Genomic DNA, 21511 nt, shown 5'->3' on the forward strand with positions numbered 1-21511 from the left:
GAATATTGCTATAAATATTTCAGTGCTGTTATGTTTAAGAATTTCAAAGAGACCTTATTTTTAATATTGATTTATGGTGCTACAACATTCTATTTAACCGGCTGTAAAGAAAGCCCACAACGCATCGGTTTCTGGATCCGTATTGCAAAAAGCCACTTTATAGCCTATATGCGATTCCAAAAAGGAAATGTACCATAAACCATAAATCGTTTACCTGTTACTGTTGGCCTCTGTAATCCAAGCCAAACGACCTTAAGCACTGGCATTATAATGTCTTCTCAGTAATGTTGCAGTTGTGTGGATTTTATAAGATTACAGAAAAGACCTGGCAACCTCTGAGCTTTAAGCTAAATCCTCTATACAGTTGGCTGTGTAGGTGGCTTGGCGTAGGAGTAATCATCCTTTGCCTTCATGAACATAACATATTAGCTTAATGGCGTAGTGCAGCACACGAGGCAGGGTTGTGACAGTATTAAAGAGGAATAATTACCAGCTAGCCTGGATTGTGGTATAAAGTGTCGTTTGAAGCCACTCTCTAAACGAACAAGAGCAAATGAAGTGCCCTTTTCACTGTAATTGTTGCACCATGGGACACATGCTAATGCTATTTATGAGAAGGTGATCTAACAGGCAACAGGATTCGCTATAGAAATTAAACTTATTTTAATATACTAATGTAGTGACATTTGAACCGCCCTTAAATTTTCCGGGCACAAATCACTGCAGATTTCTCTAACATTTAACAGCGACAATGCACAACAACAAGCAATTAAAATAAGAGTGAGAATGCAGAGAGAAAAAAACAGCACATTAAACACAGGCCACATTGATAGCGAGCAAAAGCGTAATACTTTCACAATTAACACCAACAACCACTATTGCTCTGCTCCAAAACCTAGTGAACTGCCTACGGAGTAAGCATTTTAAGGCATCATAGATGCTCAAAAGATGCTGCCTTACGAGACTCCTTGTTTTTAAGGAGTCATTGATGTATCTTTCACCTCTAGGTATATACATTCAATGCAAACCCAAAATGCATCATGAGCTCATTAAAAAATAAATCTAAAATAGAGACGACGCAAGAAAAATCTCAATTCTTTTTACTGATAGTTTTCCGTGTTGAATAAAATGTATAAGCTATTTTAGGCAATTTAGTGTTTTGCATGGTAAATTCTATTGAGATAAACATTCTGTATGACGCATGGATGTTTTGCATATGTACAGCGTGTTCCAAATCAGTTGTATTAGACGGCAGGTGGCTAAGTAGGCAGTAGGCAGTGAGGCAGCTCACTAGGTTTGGGAACAGAGCTTATATTTAATCACTAATACAAACAAATCAAGATGATAGATTCCGTGCATGTGCCAAAATGTGAATGGCAAATACAAGCTAAAAAAAAAGTCAAATAAATGAAGATGCGTGTATAACACGACACAAATGGGATCAAATAAAACATGGTGTGCGAATGGGCTCAGGATGCGTACTGTGGCTAGAATTAAACATACAATACCCCACACTTAGAGTTCTCCAGGTGTGGATTTCTCTAGCAGACGTAGCCCAGAGGAGAAGAAATAAAAGACAGGGTATGATTTCAGAAGTTAAGTAACATACGCTCACACTCGCACACATACTAGCATCACCTCTTCATACTTCACAGCAAATAATACAGCATCTGAAGGTTTCCTGTGTGGTAGGCCAAACAGTGAGTGTTTATGTTGCGCCGCATGCAACTCATTGAGGTTTGACTCTAGCTGAAATGGAGAAGCTTGAGTGCTGAGATGGAAATGTTACGTTGTCCCATGCCTCACATATAAATGTTTCAGCTTAGCGCTTGTTGTACATCAATCTACAAAAGCTCTACAGCCTATACCTTAAAAATGCAAAATGGCCAGTATACATCTGACATTGCCATGTGAGGTTAGTATTGAAGTGTCAAGAACATGTCTGGGTCACATTTCTCCCCAAAATCAAACCTTTCAAGTCAATTAAGATTTTTTTTAATTAAGCTGAAATTCTCATTATGCCAATGTGGAGAAAAAATATTAATATAGAAATATAGAAAATGTACTATGTGTATATATATGTATATGTATGCATCATGATAATGTGCATAAAGTGCTAATGAATTCTGTATTTACAAATGAATAAAAATCTAATGACAATCACCATAATGAGAAATGAGAATTTGAGGGAAAATATTTTTAATTGTCATGAAAATTGTCACAGTGCAAAAATAGCCCATAATAGGCTTACTTTTATTAAAAATACTTTGATTTGGATTGAAATGTGACCTAGACCTGTTCTTGACAGCTTTTGTGAGACGAGGAAAAATATGGCGTATTGCACAGGCAAAAATGTGAAACAGCACATTAGACTTTATGGAGTACCATCCCCAATGCATGTTCTTTCAGGTTGAGCATGTTTAGGCATCCAAACTGAGCGGCACCAGAGCCAAATCTCCTGTGACTCAATGCAAGAAGAGAGACACAATTCCAACTTTGAAAAGATATGCGAGCCATCCATTATTAATTACAATCTATCCTAGGCTTGGTCAAAGATGCCTGAGGGGACATTTTATTACCAAGAAGTAAAACATCAATTTGCCATTAGACTCAGCCTGTCCACTCCATTCATCCTTGTATTATTAGTTAAAAATGAAGTCCATCTCTCCTGCCTTTAAAAAAAACATGCTTTACACAAGCTCTGAGAGATAAAAAAAAGCATAGCTTATGAGCTTGCAAGCATTTTTGACGCCGCAGAAATAATTCATGGTGACTGAAAGACATGTAAAATGCTGCAATTCATGAGACATCATCGCCTGACTTAAGTGCTGGTGTCAGTGGCTAAAATATGAATGATCAAAAGAAGTTGAGGGATAAGCAATTTAGTCTTTTCTCCAGAATACTAAATGCATTAGTGAGCAACTAAAGAGCAGACATCTACAATCATTGCAAATTGAATTCTTGAGTTCTCGGATGCTAAATTCTTGTGCCCTAGAATTGGTTCCACATCCTCGTGAGCTGCTTCCCTAATTCCCGAAATTCACCTCAACGTATTTGAAAACAAAAACTGTGTTATCTATTAACATGGCTGATCTTTTAAACAGCAAAATGAACATAGATGACATTGTTGCATGATAATCAGACTGAAAACTAACAAATATCTGACATTATCATTGCTGATTTAAGAATGCCTTTAAAATTCCAACTGAATTTCTGAATTTGAATTGAGGTGGAAAACGGGATGCAGAATTGCAACACTGCCTGATATACTAGTCTTTCACTAGTACAGAAAGGTACTTAAAATGGTGCTTAAAAACTACCTATAAAAGTTACTACAATGTTTAATCCAACATGTGCATGTGCTATATTTTTGTTTTTGCTAGCCCAGCAACACTTAAACATAAACTTTATCCAACTGCCTTTAAAGGTAGTTGCCTATAGATAGCTGACGGGGAAGCAGCTCACATGCTACAATATATTGGTGTCTAAATGCATGCATGATAGCTGTAAAGTTTTCAAACCAAACACAGTCTGAGCTATTTATGTGAATCCAGACTTGTAGAACTTTTGTATTTGCATATTACTTTTGCTACTATGACTCCCACACATCAGAAAACTGACAAAAACACAAGCTATTATTGTAATATTCAAGCTTCAAGATTCTGCCTTATGAATAGCAGAAGTGCCCTTCCTTCATCGACTGTGGAAGATGAACACCTACTAAGGCCATTCATGGCTAACCTTTTGATTCCTGCTCTTTTAATAGCGAGATCTATCATTAAGTTTCAATTCACACTGCTCCAGACAGTGATGCATTAACAATAGTGCTGTCAAGCACTCCTTTACAATTCATGGTAATTAGAGCTTAATGATTTAGCTGGTGGTTTTAACCACTATTATATTTCCGACTGTGGCTCGTATTGGCAATGTGCCGTGCACTCTAACTAAGCTCACCGTGATCGCCTTGTCCTTGTGAACAATCAAACAGATAAAAAAATCGAATAAAAAAAGTCCTAGGTTTAGGCTAATATGCATAAAGACATGGTCAACTTAATCAGCTATTTGAGTTTAGCAGCCTGAGTGCGGACCCTAACTATGCCATGAAGAACAGGAATGGTCACAGTGGGATCCGGGCGGGATCTATATTCACTACTGCCCTCCTAGTATTGGACAATGTGCAAATTATAGAATGACTTTCATGGATGTCAATGTTTTAAAGGAATTTCCATTGGTTCTTAAATGTGTAATCCATATATTTACATTTTGTTAAATATCTTCTCCAATTATAAGTAAGATTTTAGTAAGGACTCGAGAATCGCTCTAGACACTTAAAGGTGCTCTATGTAACTTTTCTACTAAAATGAATCCTTTTTTTATTGCCTGTGTGTGAAAGGGTTGTAATCACACATTAAAATGATCCACTTGTCGAGTTTTGCTATTACCTCTGAAGGCCAGTATTCCTATTTCTATGTGAAGTCTCCGGGTCGGATTTACCGCGAAATCCAACGGATGTGACGTGCATGCGCGCTCTCGAGCCTCTCTCCTTATATACAGTCTATTGTAGACGGTCAGGGAGTTACGTCCGGTTAAAGGCGCACGTTTTTCGGCTTATATCTCAGTCAATCTTTGATCAATATTCCCAAGACTCTAATCGTTCGTAGTGCTGGACGGGGCCTTTCGAACGAGCCCACCCCCGAGGTCCAACTCGCCCGGCTCCCCGAGTTATAGCCGTTCGAAATCGGGGGTCCCAGCGAACGGCAATCCGGTAGGGGGCATCCCCGAGGCCCGCCACTCTAGCGTTCGGGCAAGGGTTCCCCTGGGACCTCCTCCCCCGAATTTGAGCTCTCTGGGTCTTTGCGTTCCAGAGATACGAGCGATTTTCTTCTGAGATCGTGACGTCACCGGCGTCCGCAATTTTTGCAGCGCGCCCGATGGTTTTCTGCTAATATCTCTGCGAAAACACCGCCAAAAACTATGGAACTTATATGGTTCTTTTCAGCTCGACTAGATGGTCCCAACGAGCTCAGTGCTCGCCGAATCCGTCTAGTATTCGCCGAGATATTAGCGTAATAGACGGTATTGTCTATGAGTTCGAGCACGAGCGCTCTTGTAAAATTTGGTTGCAATCTGAAACATCACCACTAGAGGCCGCTAAAAGTTACATAGAGCACCTTTAAATTGGCTATTTGAAATGCTGAAAGTGTGCTTAACTACAATGTGAATCTGAATATGTGCCTAGTCACAATGCTCTTCTCCATCATTTGATGAAGTACTTCTGTTTTGTCTTCAAGAAAATGTACACAAATATTCCTTTACAATAAAATTCTATTTACCACCCATTTTCAGTGGTCAATAATAGGACATTGTTAATCATATCAGGCAAATAGTCCTGATGTTTGTGAAACAAGCCCCTTTGTGGAGCTGTTTGCCTAGAACAACAATATTAACCTAGATGGTGGTGAACTTACTTTCTCCAACTATTTTAATGTAACATACTATGTTTAGTATGTGATATATAGTAGCTGGTGGTCAATGGCCTATATAATGCCAATAATTAAATTAAATAATGCAAAATGAGACATGCATAAACTTATTTCTTATACATACATCTATTTAATAATAAACTTTCAGGTTTTTTTATTGTGAATTTTCATTAAATATTGTTAAGTTCATTTAATTTCAGCAATTTTATACATGTCTCATTTTGCAATATTAACATTAAATTATTATTATTATCTATAAGGTGAATACAGAGCCAAATCATTATTATTAAAGGGGTGGTTGATTATGATTTCACTTTTTTAACTTTAGTTAGTGTGTAATGTTGCTGTTTGAGCACAAGTTACAATGCTCAAAGTTCAAAGCAAAGGGAGATATTTGCTTTTAAAGACATCGCTTTTTAAGGACTACAACAAACGGCTGGTAAGGACTACACGACATTCCTCCCGGGTTAGTGACATCACTGATGTCCCCGGAACACGTATTACACGAATGTAAATTCCCTGGAACACGATTTATAGATTATCAAGACAGAATATGCTAATCAATGACTAGAAGAAACTACACATAAATTCAACAAACCATTCAGAAACGTCCTGTTGAACATAAAAGGCTAAAAGGTTTTGAAATTTTCAGTGCATGTTTGTGTGAGTGCAAGCTCTTGAAGCTCCGCCCCCTGTGCTGGGAGCGGCAGATCATTTGCGTTTAAAGGAACAGACACAAAACGGTGCGTTTTTGCTCACCCTCAAAAATGGACAATTTTAACATGCTATATAAAAATATATGTGGGGTATTTTGAGCTAAAACTTCACATGCACACTCTGGGGACATCAGAGACTTATTTGACATCTTGTGAAAAGGGCATTATACCACTCCTTTAATACAAAATGTTTAAAAACAGAAACAGTTTATTATCAAATTATCATTTTTTCGATACATATCGATAATGAAATATATGAAACTGTTCTGATACTAATTTCCCGCAGACCGCAGTATCAATACACCGATACCTGCTGCGCTTTCTCACTCTCTATTCTCTCTGACAGCGAGTTGACACACACCCGCCTTCTCTCACTCACTCATCTTATTCACTCCGGTTGTATAGTGTTGGTGTAACAGCGCCTGAATTTGAGCATAATTCTACTAATTCTCGCAGGTTACGCATGCACACATAAAGTCGCCTCTCAAACAGCTCACAAGTTGTAAACACAGTCGGTTATATGCTGTGTGTTAGCTGTTACAACAAAATTACTTCATTGTAAAAACACAAATACATTGAGTGACCAAACATTTAGGTGAGATAACTGTAATTCCCTTTTAGTCGGTCACGTTCGACGTACGTCTCCGTTCCCTCCTTCAGGGGACGAGGATTACATACTGTATGTAACCGAGACATTGTAACTGATCAATATTATTTGAATAAAAACCTAAATTAAAATCTTTTCATCATATAAAGCGATCGTGTCTGTTCAGAAGACTTAGGGTGCTTTCACACCTGGATCGATTTGTTTTGTTCCGGAACAGATCCGAAACAGAATACTTTGTTCCGAATCAATTTAATACGTCACTCTGTTCACACCACACTGTTGTAAAGCGGTCCAAATCGCGCACCCTTCCAGGGCTTTCCTTACGCCATTATATCACTACCTCATGCGTGCAGGTCGCGCATTTCATTGTGGGACATCGTCATGACAACAGTAGCCTAACACAAAATGAATCGCGGGTTGACTTGGTGGCGGTGCTACGAAGAGGTGAAATGCCTCATAGATATTTGGTCGGAAGCAGAGTTTCCGCTAGAAAAAAATGGTGCCGGTCAAAGTGACCGGCAGAGGTTTCGTTAAACGGACATTTTGATGATATGCCGGTCAAATATCGTCCCGGGTTACGTATGTAACCCTAGTTCCCCGAAGGGACGGACGCTGCGTGTAATCGCAGTGGGAACGCCCCCAGCGTGACGCGTCTGAAGCATGAATGAAATCAGTCAATGGAGAGAATGAGCGTACGGCGAGTGACGTCATAGACCAGGAAGCTATAAATATCCCCTGAGCACACAACACGCCAGCTTAAAAGTTACTGAAGCAGCGACCCCAGGGGATGCCGAGAGTATGGCAGGACACGCAGTGTCCGTCCCTTCGGGGAACTAGGGTTACATACGTAACCCGGGACGTTCCCCTTCAGGGACTACCGCTGCGTGTAATCGCAGTGGGAACGCAATACCCACATCCCCATACGACCAAATCCCCGTCGTGTGTCATTAGGAGACACAAGCCGACGAGAGAACCTGAGCCCCGGGAGTGGAGCTAAGGTCAAGGGAATAAAATCTGACGAAAGTGTGCGGTGAGGACCAGCCTGCCGCATCACAAACGTCCTGAAGAGAAGCTCCTGAAAGAAGAGCTGTAGAGGCAGCCATACTCCTGGTGGAATGAGCCCTTACAGCCAAAGGTGAAGGCTGATGGGCCGAACCGTAAGCAAGCGAGATGGCCTCGACCACCCACTTGCTCATCCTTTGCTTAGATGCAGGACACCCTCTCTTAGGTGACCCAAAACAGACAAACAGTTGTTCCGATCTCCTCCACAGAGCAGCTCTGTGGACATACGCATCTAAAGCCCTAACAGGGCACAGCAAATTAAGTTTCCTCTGGTCTGACGTCAGAAAAGGCGGAGGACAGAAAGCCTGCAGAACTATAGGTCTAACCAAAGTGGTTGGCACCTTAGGAACATAACCTGGTCTCGGACAGAGAAAGGCCTTAACCATACCAGGAGCAAATTCCAGGCACGAGGGAGCCACCGAAAGTGCTTGAATATCACCAATCCTTTTTAGAGGTGAGATAGCAAGAAGAAGGATAGTCTTAAGAGTAAGAAACTTTTCCGAAACTTCCTCGATGGGCTCGAAAGGAGCAAGGGAGAGACCTTCTAAGACGATGGCCAGATCCCAAGCTGGTACCCTTGTGCGAACTGCAGGCCTCAGCCTCAGGGTGCCACGAAGGAAGCGAGATATAAGTGGGTGTTTCCCGAGGGAACCTCCACTTGAAGGGGTGTGGTAAGCAGCTAAGGCCGCCACATACACCTTCAGTGTGGAGTGGGATAACCCTGTGGAGAGACGGTCCTGCAGGAAATCCAGCACTGTACCAACCGGGCAGTTAACTGGGTCCTGCTGGCGCTCTCCACACCAAGAGGTGAAAAGTTTCCACCTCGCGGCATATAACTTCCTCGTGGAGGGAGCTCTGGATTGGAGGATGGTCTCAACGACCTCAGCCGAGAGACCAGAATCTATGAGCTGGGCCCCCTCAGAGGCCAAGCTCACAGCCTCCATAGCTCTGGACGGGGGTGAAGGATCGACCCACTCGCCTGAGAGAGCAGATCTCTCCTGATCGGTATCTCTAGGGGAGAGCCGTCGAGGAGAGACACTAGGTCCGAAAACCATACTCGGGCCGGCCAGAACGGGGCTATAAGCAGGAGACTGAGCCCGTCCCGGCGAACCCTCTCCAGAACTCCTGGGAGCAGAGCGATCGGGGGAAAAGCGTACAGGCGTGACCTCGGCCACGGATGTACCATAGCATCCAACCCCAGTGGGGCTGGCTGGCTGAGAGAGAACCACAGTGGACAGTGTGATGTCTCTCGGGATGCAAATAGGTCTACCTCGGCACGACCGAAATGTCCCCATAGGAGCTCCACCACCTCGGGGTGAAGACTCCACTCCCCGGGCCTCGGCCCCTGCCTCGACAGGATGTCTGCTCCCTGATTCAAATACCCCGGGAGATAAATAGCTCTGAGAGAGAGAATTTTCCCCTGGGACCACAGAAGGATCTGACGTGCCAGCTTGTAAAGCGGGCGAGAACGCAGACCCCCCTGGTGGTTGATATAGGAAACCACCGATGTGTTGTCTGTCCGGACAAGAACATGGTGGCCTCTTAGGTCCGGGAGGAAATGTTTCAGGGCCTGAAACACTGCCAACATCTCTAGACAATTTATGTGCCATAGACGGTGATGGTCCTCCCACAGACCCTGAGCCGGGCGACCACTCATGATCGCCCCCCAACCCGTGAGAGAGGCATCTGTCGTTAGCATCACGCGACGACGCAGAGTGAGATCCGCAGTCTGCCTAAGTTCGCTAATCATATCAGCCGAAATTTCACCCCCCTCAGAAACATCTTTGAGCAGGTCGGCCTGATAAGCCTGCATAATAGCCATCGTATGCAAACACGCAGCCGCCTGCCCAGCCGCCGAGTAAGCCTTCCCCACCAGCACAGAGGTATTCTTTAGTGGTCTAGATGGAAGAGCCGGCGCTTTAAGTGAAACCGAAGAAGCAGGAGAGAGATAGCTCGCGAGCGTCTCCTCCGCCTTCGGCATCGTCACATAACCAGCAGATTTAGCACCAAAAATGTTACCATAAGCATTTGACTGATTCGTGTAAATTCTGCTAGAAACCGGTCTAACCCAGGTCTTTGAAACCTCAGCATGAAGGTCTGGGAAGAACGGTAAGCACCGGCGAGAAGGTTGAGGTCGTGCAGACAGAAATCTATCATCTAGTTTGCTTTTAATTTTAGAATCCTGTCTATCAGCTGGCCACTCGATACTGAGCCTTTCAACAGCCCGAGATAACACATCCATCAAACCTTCTTCATTTGCAGTATAATGTGTCACACTAGTTCCCTCTGATGCAAAACTTTCGACATCCAGATCCTCAGAACTGGATAATCTTAATTCCACATCATCATATGCCTCCACCTGGGCAGAAGTAACCGCCGCAGCGCGTGCTTCCGAAGCCGGGTGAGAGGCACCGGATCCCGCCAGAGAAAGCTGAGATAGGGCGGGGCCCGTCTCAACATCGCCGGTGAGATCCATCTGCGAACCCCAAGTCAAGCGCCGCCGCTCTGCCTCAACAGAAGCGGGACCCGAGCCTTGGGGAGCTCGCAGCAAACCACTCTCCTCAAAGAGCGATCGCCGCGAGCGCAGAGTTCTTAGAGGAAAGCGTTCGCAATGCTGACAGTCGACTCCCTCAAGAGCCGACTGGGCATGCTGAACACCCAAACAAGCCACACATAACTCGTGTGAATCCCCACCCGTGATGTATCGAGTACAGGGGGGAACACACTTCCTATACTGCTCGCTCATATTGGTTTTTTTATATATATATATATATATATAGTGATAAACTCCTGACAGAACAGACAAACACAATCGACAGATTCAGACACACGCACAGAGCTGCTGAAGTGACAAAAGCTGGCGTGTTGTGTGCTCAGGGGATATTTATAGCTTCCTGGTCTATGACGTCACTCGCCGTACACTCATTCTCTCCATTGACTGATTTCATTCATGCTTCAGACGCGTCACGCTGGGGGCGTTCCCACTGCGATTACACGCAGCGGTAGTCCCTGAAGGGGAACGCCTCTTAATTAGTCAAGTTGAGGAAAACTGGAGGCAGGCTATATAACTTAAAAAATGACATAATCAGGCCTTATAGAATGCTACATGTTATTATATTAGCCTAACTTTCAAATAGACGGAAAAAACCATGAACGTCCGATTGGCGTCAATCAACACCAATTGTTTTTTACTATGGTTTCACACACATTCACTTTTTGAAACATTGAGGCACGGATGTACCTAACACAAATAAATAAAAAATCTCCAGTTAACTAGTAGATCATTCATTTAGTTCGCTATTAAATAAGAGATCTAGCGCTAAAATCAGTTGTTTTTTAAATCAAGCTGAGCGCTCGTGTCCGCTGCTATCAGTTGCATTGACGACGCGCTGCGCGAGTTGCGCAATCTTCACTCGGGCGCGCGTTTCAATCTATCCCCGTTGCGGAGACTCTACACAGGCGAAGCACTGCTACTTGGGCGCAGAGATATCATGCAACACCTGAAATAAAGCTTGCCACAAAGAACCGGTGAAAGTAATGATTATGCATGAAACATTTAAATTGCTGATAAATTGATAAAGTTGACGATGCAGACTCGACATCTTCAGTAGTGAACGCGCCTAGAGAGAGAAATGCACACTTCATATGAATAAATTCTTATTTATTAATCCAGGCAAATTTGTTGATGAAACATTGATTAAAATGAAGATACAATTTATACAAAACGAAATAAACTTTAAAGAAAGGCTTTCTACAAAACAAAACTAAATAACTGGTCAAAATCATGTCTGACCAATTCCAAATGTTTTCCGATATAGGCCTATTGGTCATCTTATGATCCTATCTTACTCATCTCATGCGGTTCCCTTTTCATATAGCCTATAATCAACATAGATGAAATAAAAAAAATAATAACATTATATTTTTTATAAATATGAAACTTATATATTATTTTTTTTACTTATAATAAGCGTCACACCGCTCTGCTTTGCTCACATGCTCTGGGGTGTAGCCTAATGCATGTGTGCGTGCATGTGGTGGAGGGGTGCGATTTTCGAATAATAATCAACCCAGCGATCTTCGAATATTATTTTTGCTTGAAAATTTCGTTTTGTATAAATTGTATATTAATTTTAATCAATGTTTCATCAACAAATTTGACTGGATTAATAAATATGAAGCAAATATAGTGGACAATATAGGCTAATAGGCTAATCAGGACACGGAGGCGTCGGCGCGTGCACACTTCTCTCTATAGGCGCGTTCACTACTGCGAAGATGGCGAGTCTGCATCGTCAACTTTATCAATTTATCAACTTTATCAATAATATCAATGGACCTGGCCATATTTGAAACGTCTCACTCAATCGTTCGTTGTTTAGGTCTATATTACAGCGGCGTGCGCTTTATTTGAAATGCAGCATGCGATGTTGTTTAATAACTTTCTAAGGTAGAGCCTGTTCCTATAAAAGGTCGGTGTATTTTTGCTTTATACATTTTAGGCTTATTCTCAAATTCATATTGTGTTAGGGGGGCGGGATTATTACGCAATTTTAATCGGACAATTTGACCGGAGAGATTTAATTTTGGCGGACATTTCATTTTTTTCCCGGCCAAACCCTGGTCGGAAGAACACATCTCCCGGATGTTGGACACTGCACACAAGAACACCGAAGTGTACAAGAAGATCAGCTATAAAATGAAAGAGAGGGGTTATGAACGGTCCGTCGAGCAGTGCCGCGCAAAGGCGAAAAAACTCCGACATTGATTTGTTCCGGTTGTGTTCTCACTACAAACGAACCGCTCCAGGGTTCGTATGGAATCGAGCCGAGACCACCTCTTCTAGGCGATCTCGGCTCGGTTGTTTTGTTCCGATTCAGAGTGCGATTGTTGTGTTCACATATGACCAAACGAACCGGGCCAAAAGGGAAACGCCCCTTTGTTTCGGAACAACGTCTCCAATCGATCCAGGTGTGAAAGCACCCTTAGATTAAACCGCTTAATTCATATGGATTAGCTGTTACGATGCGTCATGTACTTTTTGAAGTACATTTCAACTAGATTTTCAATGGATAGACAAAAAATGGGATAGTAAAATATCCATATGGCAAAATGGTATCAAATATCAGTATTTTTCAAGGTATCGTATCAAAGTTAGAAATTCCAGTATTGTGACAACAATACAATATAGTATAAACATTTATGATATAATATTAATATTTATAAATATCAGTAATGCAATATAAGGCACGCATAAAATTTCTAAAAGATTTAATAATATTTACTGAAAATTCACTCAAATATTTAAAAACAGAGTTTATTATTAAATACCGATACATTTACAATGTAGACAAGGCTGCAGATAGATTTTGTAACTGACAAAAGGGAACTACCACTTCTAATAATCTCAAAATGGCCAAATATCGGCTTATCGATATCTGATATATCAGTTTATTGCTAATAGGATATTTTTAATCGCATCCCATCTATCTCAAACTTTAGTTTTGACTTCAATTTAAAGGGTTCAAACCTTAAATAGCAGGTCGGACAAACACCCCCGTAATTCCTGTCTAAACTAAATAAACTGTTCCAGACGGACACTAGAGGAAAGACCTACAGGAGTGTAGAGCTGAGAGCGAGGTGTGTTGGTGTGCGGCAGGGACAGCAGAGGCACTATGGTGAGCTCTTGTAAGGCACATGGACATGAGGAGGTGTGCTGGGGGGGTAAAGATGGTGAGAGGAAGTGATGTAATGAAAGAAAGCCAGTGTGCATGTTTCACTAGGAGACACAAAGCTGATTATGTCAAAAGCAATGCTAACTAACACCCTCAAATTCCCCGCCTCAGCTATTGTACATTCAAACATGAGCAACTATACAGTACATTCATTCTATTATTCATCATAATGTCAAGCTAAAAGTGTGTGCAAGCAGTACCTGCGTTTGAAGGTGAGAAGAACGCCCAGGAGAATGATGACAAACATGAGGATTCCCGCAATGACGCCTGCCATCTTTACAGTGCTGTCCACCTGTTTTTCAGGCTCTATGTCATTGGAATTCTGGGTAGATGCACCTTTAAAGCAACAAGTACATCACAAAGAAGAGAAAGGGTCTTTAACTAAGACAAGAGCCGTTGAGAAATGTTCTATGGTGACACACACAAAACCAACACATACACGAATCAAATGAAAACACATAAAAATGATGCCCAATCAAGCACGTCCCACATTCACACACTTTCATTTGCACAATCAGTCCAAATGAAACACATTCAAAATTAAATTAATTAAATGCATTTAAATTTAGACAAAACAAATGCACTAGTGACACTGATCATTACTGTGTGGCGGGTCTATGGCAAAGGGGAATCGTTTATTCAATGGCATTAATTAACAGGCAACAGACAAAAAAAACAAAAACAAAAAAGACCTTAAGGAGCTTTTCATATACTGGATCACTGTGGTGAAATGAAACACTTTAGGGCCTTTGGATTTTGGGTTAGAGAATGCAAATAAACTGAAAGACAATTCAATGCAATAAATGCAGGCATGAAATATGGATGGAAGAATGATTAGAAAAACAAAAAAAGGGTGAAGGCAGAGAACGAGGGTAGAGATTCATGCAGATGTACAGTATGTGTGTCTTTGTGTACATACGGGTGTTGCATACTCGCATGCACCACATCTTGCAGGACGTTTTGTTGACGATATATTGTTATTTTGATATCTGTATAAAATCTATACAACCATGCATGACTTTTAGAAAATACTGTTCAGATTAGCGTGGCTCCACACCAACGGCTCATTTTTCCTTTATCAGGCATGTAATTCTACTGTGAAATTGCCATTATTTCTATGAAAGAATTTCAGATGTTTGCCGGTGCCGTAATTCACTTTTGAAAAGATCATAATCATCTTGATATTTTTGCATTTTATCTTCAAAACATGAACTAAATGAAACATTCCACCATTTAATAATCTACATCAATCTTAATAATGAAAGAAGAAAGGATCCATATACATACTTTTTTTTTATATAAATAAATGATTGCATAAAATATCTAAAGATACACAAACCTTAGAAAAGCACGTAATCCCTGCCTTCAATGATTAAACAATTATGTTGTATTTTTACCTTCACTTTGCATTTAAGAGAATTTTTTCTTAACCTGCCAGTGCGACATCTTTAACAATCTGCTGCATATTAACACATTGATCTCTCTATGTGGGTGGTTTTCTTTCATGTAAGCTCAATCATTTGATTTATTTATTTCCCTCAAACCGTACAGTTCTTTTAAGCATGAGAAGATTAAACATTCAAAAAAAAAAAAAATGCTGGAACTGTATGCTGAAGAGCTAAACCTACATAAAAAGTCCTTTTATTAATCAGTACTTTTGGCTTGTTTTTCAGTTCTAATATATATATAAATGCCAATGTTGTAAAAACACATTCAAGAAATTCTCACTGAAAAAAGTCTAACTATTTCATGCAGTTTTGCTTCAAGTATATTTCTCTTGTTTTAAGGATGTTGAGATATTTTCACAAAAGAAAACATGACATGTACTGTGCATATGTGCCGACAGCGATTTGGAGTGACATAACAATTAAAAAATTAAACTTGTTTTAATCCTCTGGGGTCGACAAACACGCCGGCACTTTTTGGTGGATTTTTTATGGATTACACATTTTATTTTTGGTGGTCATTTATGCTTATAAAAATAAAAGCAATACATTATTAGAAACTACTTTTATATGTGTCCACTTACAATGAAAACAAAACATTTTGTTTTTGTAAAATAAAGGGGAAAAAAACAGGGTGCGCTTTCTGCCGTCTCGTGTTTGTGAACGTTTTTCTGGAACACGTAACAAAAATGAAACAAAACTCAGCGAATGCTTGCCACACACTTTTACCGTCTCTAATTCAGCGCATATGTCTGTTCTCTTTTCAGAGCGCAGTCAGTCAAATCCATTCCACTAGAGGAATACCCTAAAAAAATTAAACTCCATTCCGCGTTTTAGCTACAGCCTTGAGTTTCACGCTGCTGCTTCCTCAAATCCACTCCACTTGGCTCATTCAGAGTCCAGGTAGTTCTAAGTCAGTTTAATCACCGTTCTATATTAATGCGTTGTTTTCATTGAAACGCACACACAGAAACATTCAGGAGCAAAGAAACTTGTTACCAACGCTGCCCCACAACTTTAAGTAATAAAATAGCTTCGCTACTGAAACGCTACATTATATTTCTCAGAAATGAGGGGGTTACACCGCTATACTATTACTATTAATAAGTAATTAAACTCTGCTTCGTTGTAGAGAGAAGCTGAAAAGACGCAGGTATGAATCTCTCTCTCTCTCTCTCTTTCTCTCTATAATTAATTCATACAAATGCTTTAGTTTGTTCATTCAAATAAATGTAGCCTTATTCACTTTATATCTTTGTCTGATTCAAAGCGGGCAGAATGCTAGATCAAACAAGCGTAACTGATGAAAATAAATCATTAAACTTAAACGATTTTAATGCAGATCGCGTCGGGTGGTTCTCTGCCTCCATGTGCTGCAGCACCCCCTGTTTTCATAGGATTGTAAATGCAACGCAAATTTTTGTTCGTTTACATTTATTCATTTTTGGAATTTAGTAATTTATTTGTATAATAAACACTTTCCTCTGGGGTTCTTCATTTTAGACTCACACTCAGGACCTTCGGGTCAAAAATGACCCGGAGGGCGGCATTAAGATACATTTTATTTGAGTAAAATCAATGAAATATATTTTTGTTCAATAATATTTTTTCTTTTCTTTTTTGGTGTTTAGAGATAATTTTATGATTTATAATTAATATTTATGCAATAATTAAGACCCATTTTTTCCCATTGAATATAATAGAAAATTTATATATATATATATATATAATAAAAAAAAATTTTTATTAAAGCTTTATTTCATTTTAGAGTCAAGTCTAGGCCTCATGAAAACAATTTGTGAAATGAGATCGGAGCCATCTGGTGGACACACTGAGCATTTTTATCACGCAATAGCACATTTTTACCACTAGTGGATTTACAGCTCTCTGTAGAAACCTATGGTAGAAACACTCTAGTGATTTTTTCACATATTGTTTAATTTTTTTCAGGTTGTTGATTTTAATATATAACAACAGATTCTCAAAGACTATTTTTGTCTTTTTTTTTTTTATTTTGAATTTTTTTATTTTTTTTTTGGTTGGTTTAAATGGTAATTTGAAGTGGCAGTTTTACTTTATAATACATTCAAACCTGAACATTGCATTATAAAGAGAACAAATGGAAAGCATTTTGTCACCAATTGTTTTAAGAGATTCACCCCTTCACTGTTGTGTGCTTTTTTTCTGCATCCTGGCTGTTTTGTAGATTGTATGCACAAAAAAACTCTGTATTTTCATATTTTTGCCAATTTCCCATTCATTTCCTATGGGGGTCATTTTAGACCCGAAGGTCCTGAGTGTGACTATTTTTTTTTACGACCACTTAGACTTTTCAAATCCTGTCCCCAATTTTTTGGGGTGTTCATATACCAAGTACCAAAAAAGTCACCAAGTTTTGGACCATTCCGATGAAGCTACGATTTGTAACATTTTTTTATTTAAACGCTTCGGGTCATTTTTGACCCGAAGAACCCCAGAGGGTTAAGTGAGCTATTTAAAAAGTGTTATTTGTATGTTACATTATGTTTTTTTTAAAACATACGCGTTACGTCATATTGTGTGTGTGTGTGTGTGTAGAAAGAATTCGTAGAGAAAAAAAACTCCCGAGTTACTCCTGAGCACAAGTCCGCCGTCAGTGTTGTGTAAGGTTTAGCAGTTAGGCAGGTTTTTTGTGTTCATTTCTATTTCCGGTCACTGTGCAGTCTCTTTTATTGTATATGACACTGTAAACAGCCCAATAACCCTTTTCTTTAAAGGCTTAATTTATGTCCGGTTGACCGGTCTGTTGCATTACAATTAAAAGCAATATCAATAAAGTCAAAAATGTGATGTGCAGTCAGGTTGAGGTGTGCGCTGTTTGAACGAGTGTTCTCACTGATACGCTTCGTTTTTCACTCTGTTGCGGTAGTCCCTCGAGGACACATCATTCAGGCAGGAGTATTGTTGCCATATCTTCACGAACCTTTCCTCCATTATTTAATTCCCCCAGCAGCACCAATACCATCGTCTCTCTTTTGGTTTGCCATGTTTGAAAGCTCTGTATGGAAGAGCTTCTGTGCTCCTATTGGTCAATGTCACAGATGTGACGGAACCCGTGGTGGAGGGCCCAAAAAAAAAAAAATTAAACATGCTAGTCTTTCTGTCGAGACGTTGTGAAGATTTGCAGATGCGGCATCGGTTGTCGTCTACTATAACGCACTATAATAGATAAAACAATAGATTATTGCATCCAGATGTGTCGTTTACGAATCACCACGACACCCTACGCCCAATGAATCTGTGATATTGATATTGTGTAGTCTGAACGTGGCAAGCAAAGATATATTTTAAACTGGAATTTGAAAAGGATCACAAGTTTAGTTTCTTCTGACCTTTGAAAGAACACTAAGCCAATCTCTTCTAACCTTGCTAGTCTTTGGAGTGTTTTCTAGCCAAACACTTTTTAGCTCCATCCAGAGCTGTCAGAAGGTGAAGGCAGCGCTATGGATGGTTTACGTGGATGGACTATGTGTTCTCCTGACTCTATCAATGTGGTAACTGAACTCCATGTCCTCCAGTCTGCTCTGATCTGATTGGGTTCAACAGTTCATGATCCACACACACAAACACATTCACACACATCCTAATAGACACTTTCGCCATGATGTGGTTCTTTTCTGATACCATCCTCCCAACCAGCACTATCTTCACAACAACATTAATCTCGAACTACCAATTTTGACTCATTTTACCAACTCTTTAAAGGGATACTCCACTTTTTTTGGAAATAGGCTCATTTTACAACTCCCCCAGAGTTAAACCATTCAGCCGATCTCCGGTTCTGGCGGTACCACTTTTAGACTTTACGGCCATACCATGAGAGCAGCAGGCCTAATGATATGACGCAGCGCCTGAAAATAGGCCACCTTCCGTCAACACAACGGAACTATTTTCAGGCGCTGCGTCATATCATTACTCCTGCTGCACTCATGGTACGGCAGCAAAGTTTCTTGATTATTACGCAGGAATGAGAGTATAGTTCCTAGCCATATCAGCCTAGAAAATCGCAACTTTACATTTTCCGTCGCTCTTAGTGCACGATGTAACTACAGAAGAGTCAAGTTTTAAATAGGAAAAATATCATAACTCTTTGGTCATTTTTTTTTTAGAAATGCTAATGGTCTTGTCCACTCCAATGATGTATGCTAAGCTATGCTAAAAGTGGTACCGCCAGAACCGGAGATCGGCTGAATGGATTCAAAACCGGTAAAACTCAACAGTTTAACTCTGGGGGAGTTGTAAAATGAGCCTATTTCCAAAAAAAGTGGAGTATCCCTTTAAGACATCACACAATCACGTCTCATAGAGCTCTATGTCAGCATACACCTAAAAACCAGATGAATTTTTAGCACATACGTTTAAAATACTGATCAATTTAAACACAAACTGCCCTTGATTAGAAACACTCGCCATGCATTTCCCTTCAACCACTTGCTCTGCTTGTAAGCCCAATAAAAATATGTGAGTATGCAAATCCTTTTATTTTGATGGGGTAAAATTAAGTATCAAAGAGGAATTATTATCAAAGCCCATCATATTAAAACTTAATCCCTATTCCCTACCATATATAGGGGGCGTTGGAGTGGGTGCATTTTAATTGCCGACATTCAGCGATACTCTGTGGTTCTGTTAGCGTGTGAAAAAGGTACTTTTGTATAACTTTATTTAAAGCAGGTCTGTAGGCCGAGGGATTACGCAAGGGTTTATGGGGGTGCATATCACCGTTGAAATCTACGGCTATTGTTCGCCAGTCGACAGGATTGCAGATGCATCGTTGGATGCATCTAACAGGATTATTAATCTCAAATGGACTCAGATTAAGACTAGGCATGTAAACAACCCATGATGCTAATGGCTCAAAAAAGTGTCCCCCTTTACCAAATACAAAGAGGTTAAAGGGTGGATTTTAAATACAGATGACTTAAAATCCCATTTGTTTCTAATTCACAAGTGTATTTGGGTTGAAGCATTGCTGGTGTTTTTGTTCAATTTTGTTCAATTCCAGATGGGAGCACTGAGAAACAAAGGGCATTTGTGTAAACTGTCAATTGATTTCAAGCTCAAAGTGTCCATGCATTATTCATGATGTGCTGTGTTTGTTTCTTTTGCTTGTTTTTGGAACTGTTGGGACAATGCGGCAAACACAACTATGTTTGCTTTCTAATGCTTAGTGAATATTACTGGCCCCAAAAAAGTGTTTGGAAAAGTCACATCTAAAAATGTATGAATTTCATTGCATATGAAACAAAATATCAAACCGAGTGACATCTGCAAATAAATATTATTCATTGATGCAAATTTTAAGTTAAATACTGTATAAATGTTAATTTAAAACCCAACAATCTTATTTTAGTCAAATGTGCATGAAGAGTGTGCTTGTACATTCTTTCTTGACAATAAAAGCTGCTTGCTTTAATATTTTGCCATCTGTGCATATTCAAGTTTCAATTAAGTGTGCAATTACTTTTTGGGGCCAGTGTGCACTCAAATTCAACTCTCAAAATATAATTATGATCCTTATAACTGCATGTCAAAATATATATTTAAAATGTAAAATGACGACAGCTTTAATCTGCATAATTCGGACGATTAAGCATTGTAACGGTTCACTAGCTGGCTAAAAGTCGACTATCTCCTGTGCAACACAGATATCCAGCAGGACCCTTCAGAAATGTGAGACATTTTAGTGCAAGCAATTTGTAATTACAGTCAGGGCAATTGAGCATATTGTATGTGACTGTAGAGTGAAATGGAGAAGCAATGAGACGTGGACCATATTGCACTGGAACTAAAGAGCTGACACCTGTGCATGTGTGTGTGTGCATGTGTGCAAGGGCTTTACATTTGATCTGAACAACAAAATACACCCTTCAATATATGATAGAAATAGAAGAATTGTATGAACATACAATAAGCAAATATAGCAAACACACTCAATACTTCCACACACACATTGTATATGTGCACATGAATGTATATCTGGAATAGAAACACACACAAAAATACAAGCGTACTAATGTACACAAAAAACATGCTGGCAAACACACACACACACATGCACTCACTCACTCACTCGCTCGCTCGCTCGGTCGCTCACTCACACACTCGCTCGCTCGCTCACTCACTCACTCACTCACTCACTCACTCACTCACTCACTCACTCACTCACTCACTCACTCACTCACTCACTCACTCACTCGCTCACACACTCACTCACTCACTCACTCACTCACTCACTCACTCACTCACTCACTCACTCACTCACTCACTCACTCACTCACTCACTCACTCACTCACACACACACACACACACACACACAAACAAAACACACACACACACACACACCGGTTAGGCTGGCAGGGTCAGAGTGTATGACTGGGGTTATGTTGGGTGAAGCGGTCACATGTAAGGGGTGGAGTTTTG

At 40.3% G+C, this 21511-nt stretch overlaps 1 protein-coding gene across 19 annotated transcripts in view; it reads right to left on the reverse strand.

Annotated features, from left to right (window-relative positions):
• Positions 1 to 21511, reverse strand: part of ptprt (protein tyrosine phosphatase receptor type T) — a 274244-nt gene that overhangs the window by 80754 nt on the left and 171979 nt on the right. For 10 of the 19 annotated variants that reach the window (XM_056270636.1, XM_056270628.1, XM_056270634.1 and 7 more), the window contains 2 exons: positions 13804 to 13939; positions 1509 to 1541 (listed from right to left, as the gene is read on the reverse strand). In XM_056270636.1, the coding sequence (XP_056126611.1) occupies positions 1509 to 1541; positions 13804 to 13939 (169 nt within the window). The remainder of the gene's footprint in view (positions 1 to 1508; positions 1542 to 13803; positions 13940 to 21511) is intronic. The other 9 variants (XM_056270640.1, XM_056270639.1, XM_056270637.1 and 6 more) reach the window with 1 other exon arrangement.

This window comes from Rhinichthys klamathensis, unplaced genomic scaffold, assembly GCF_029890125.1.
Source record: "Rhinichthys klamathensis goyatoka isolate OS25496 unplaced genomic scaffold, OSU_Roscu_1.1 h1tg000303l_1, whole genome shotgun sequence".
Classification (NCBI taxonomy): domain Eukaryota; kingdom Metazoa; phylum Chordata; class Actinopteri; order Cypriniformes; family Leuciscidae; genus Rhinichthys; species Rhinichthys klamathensis.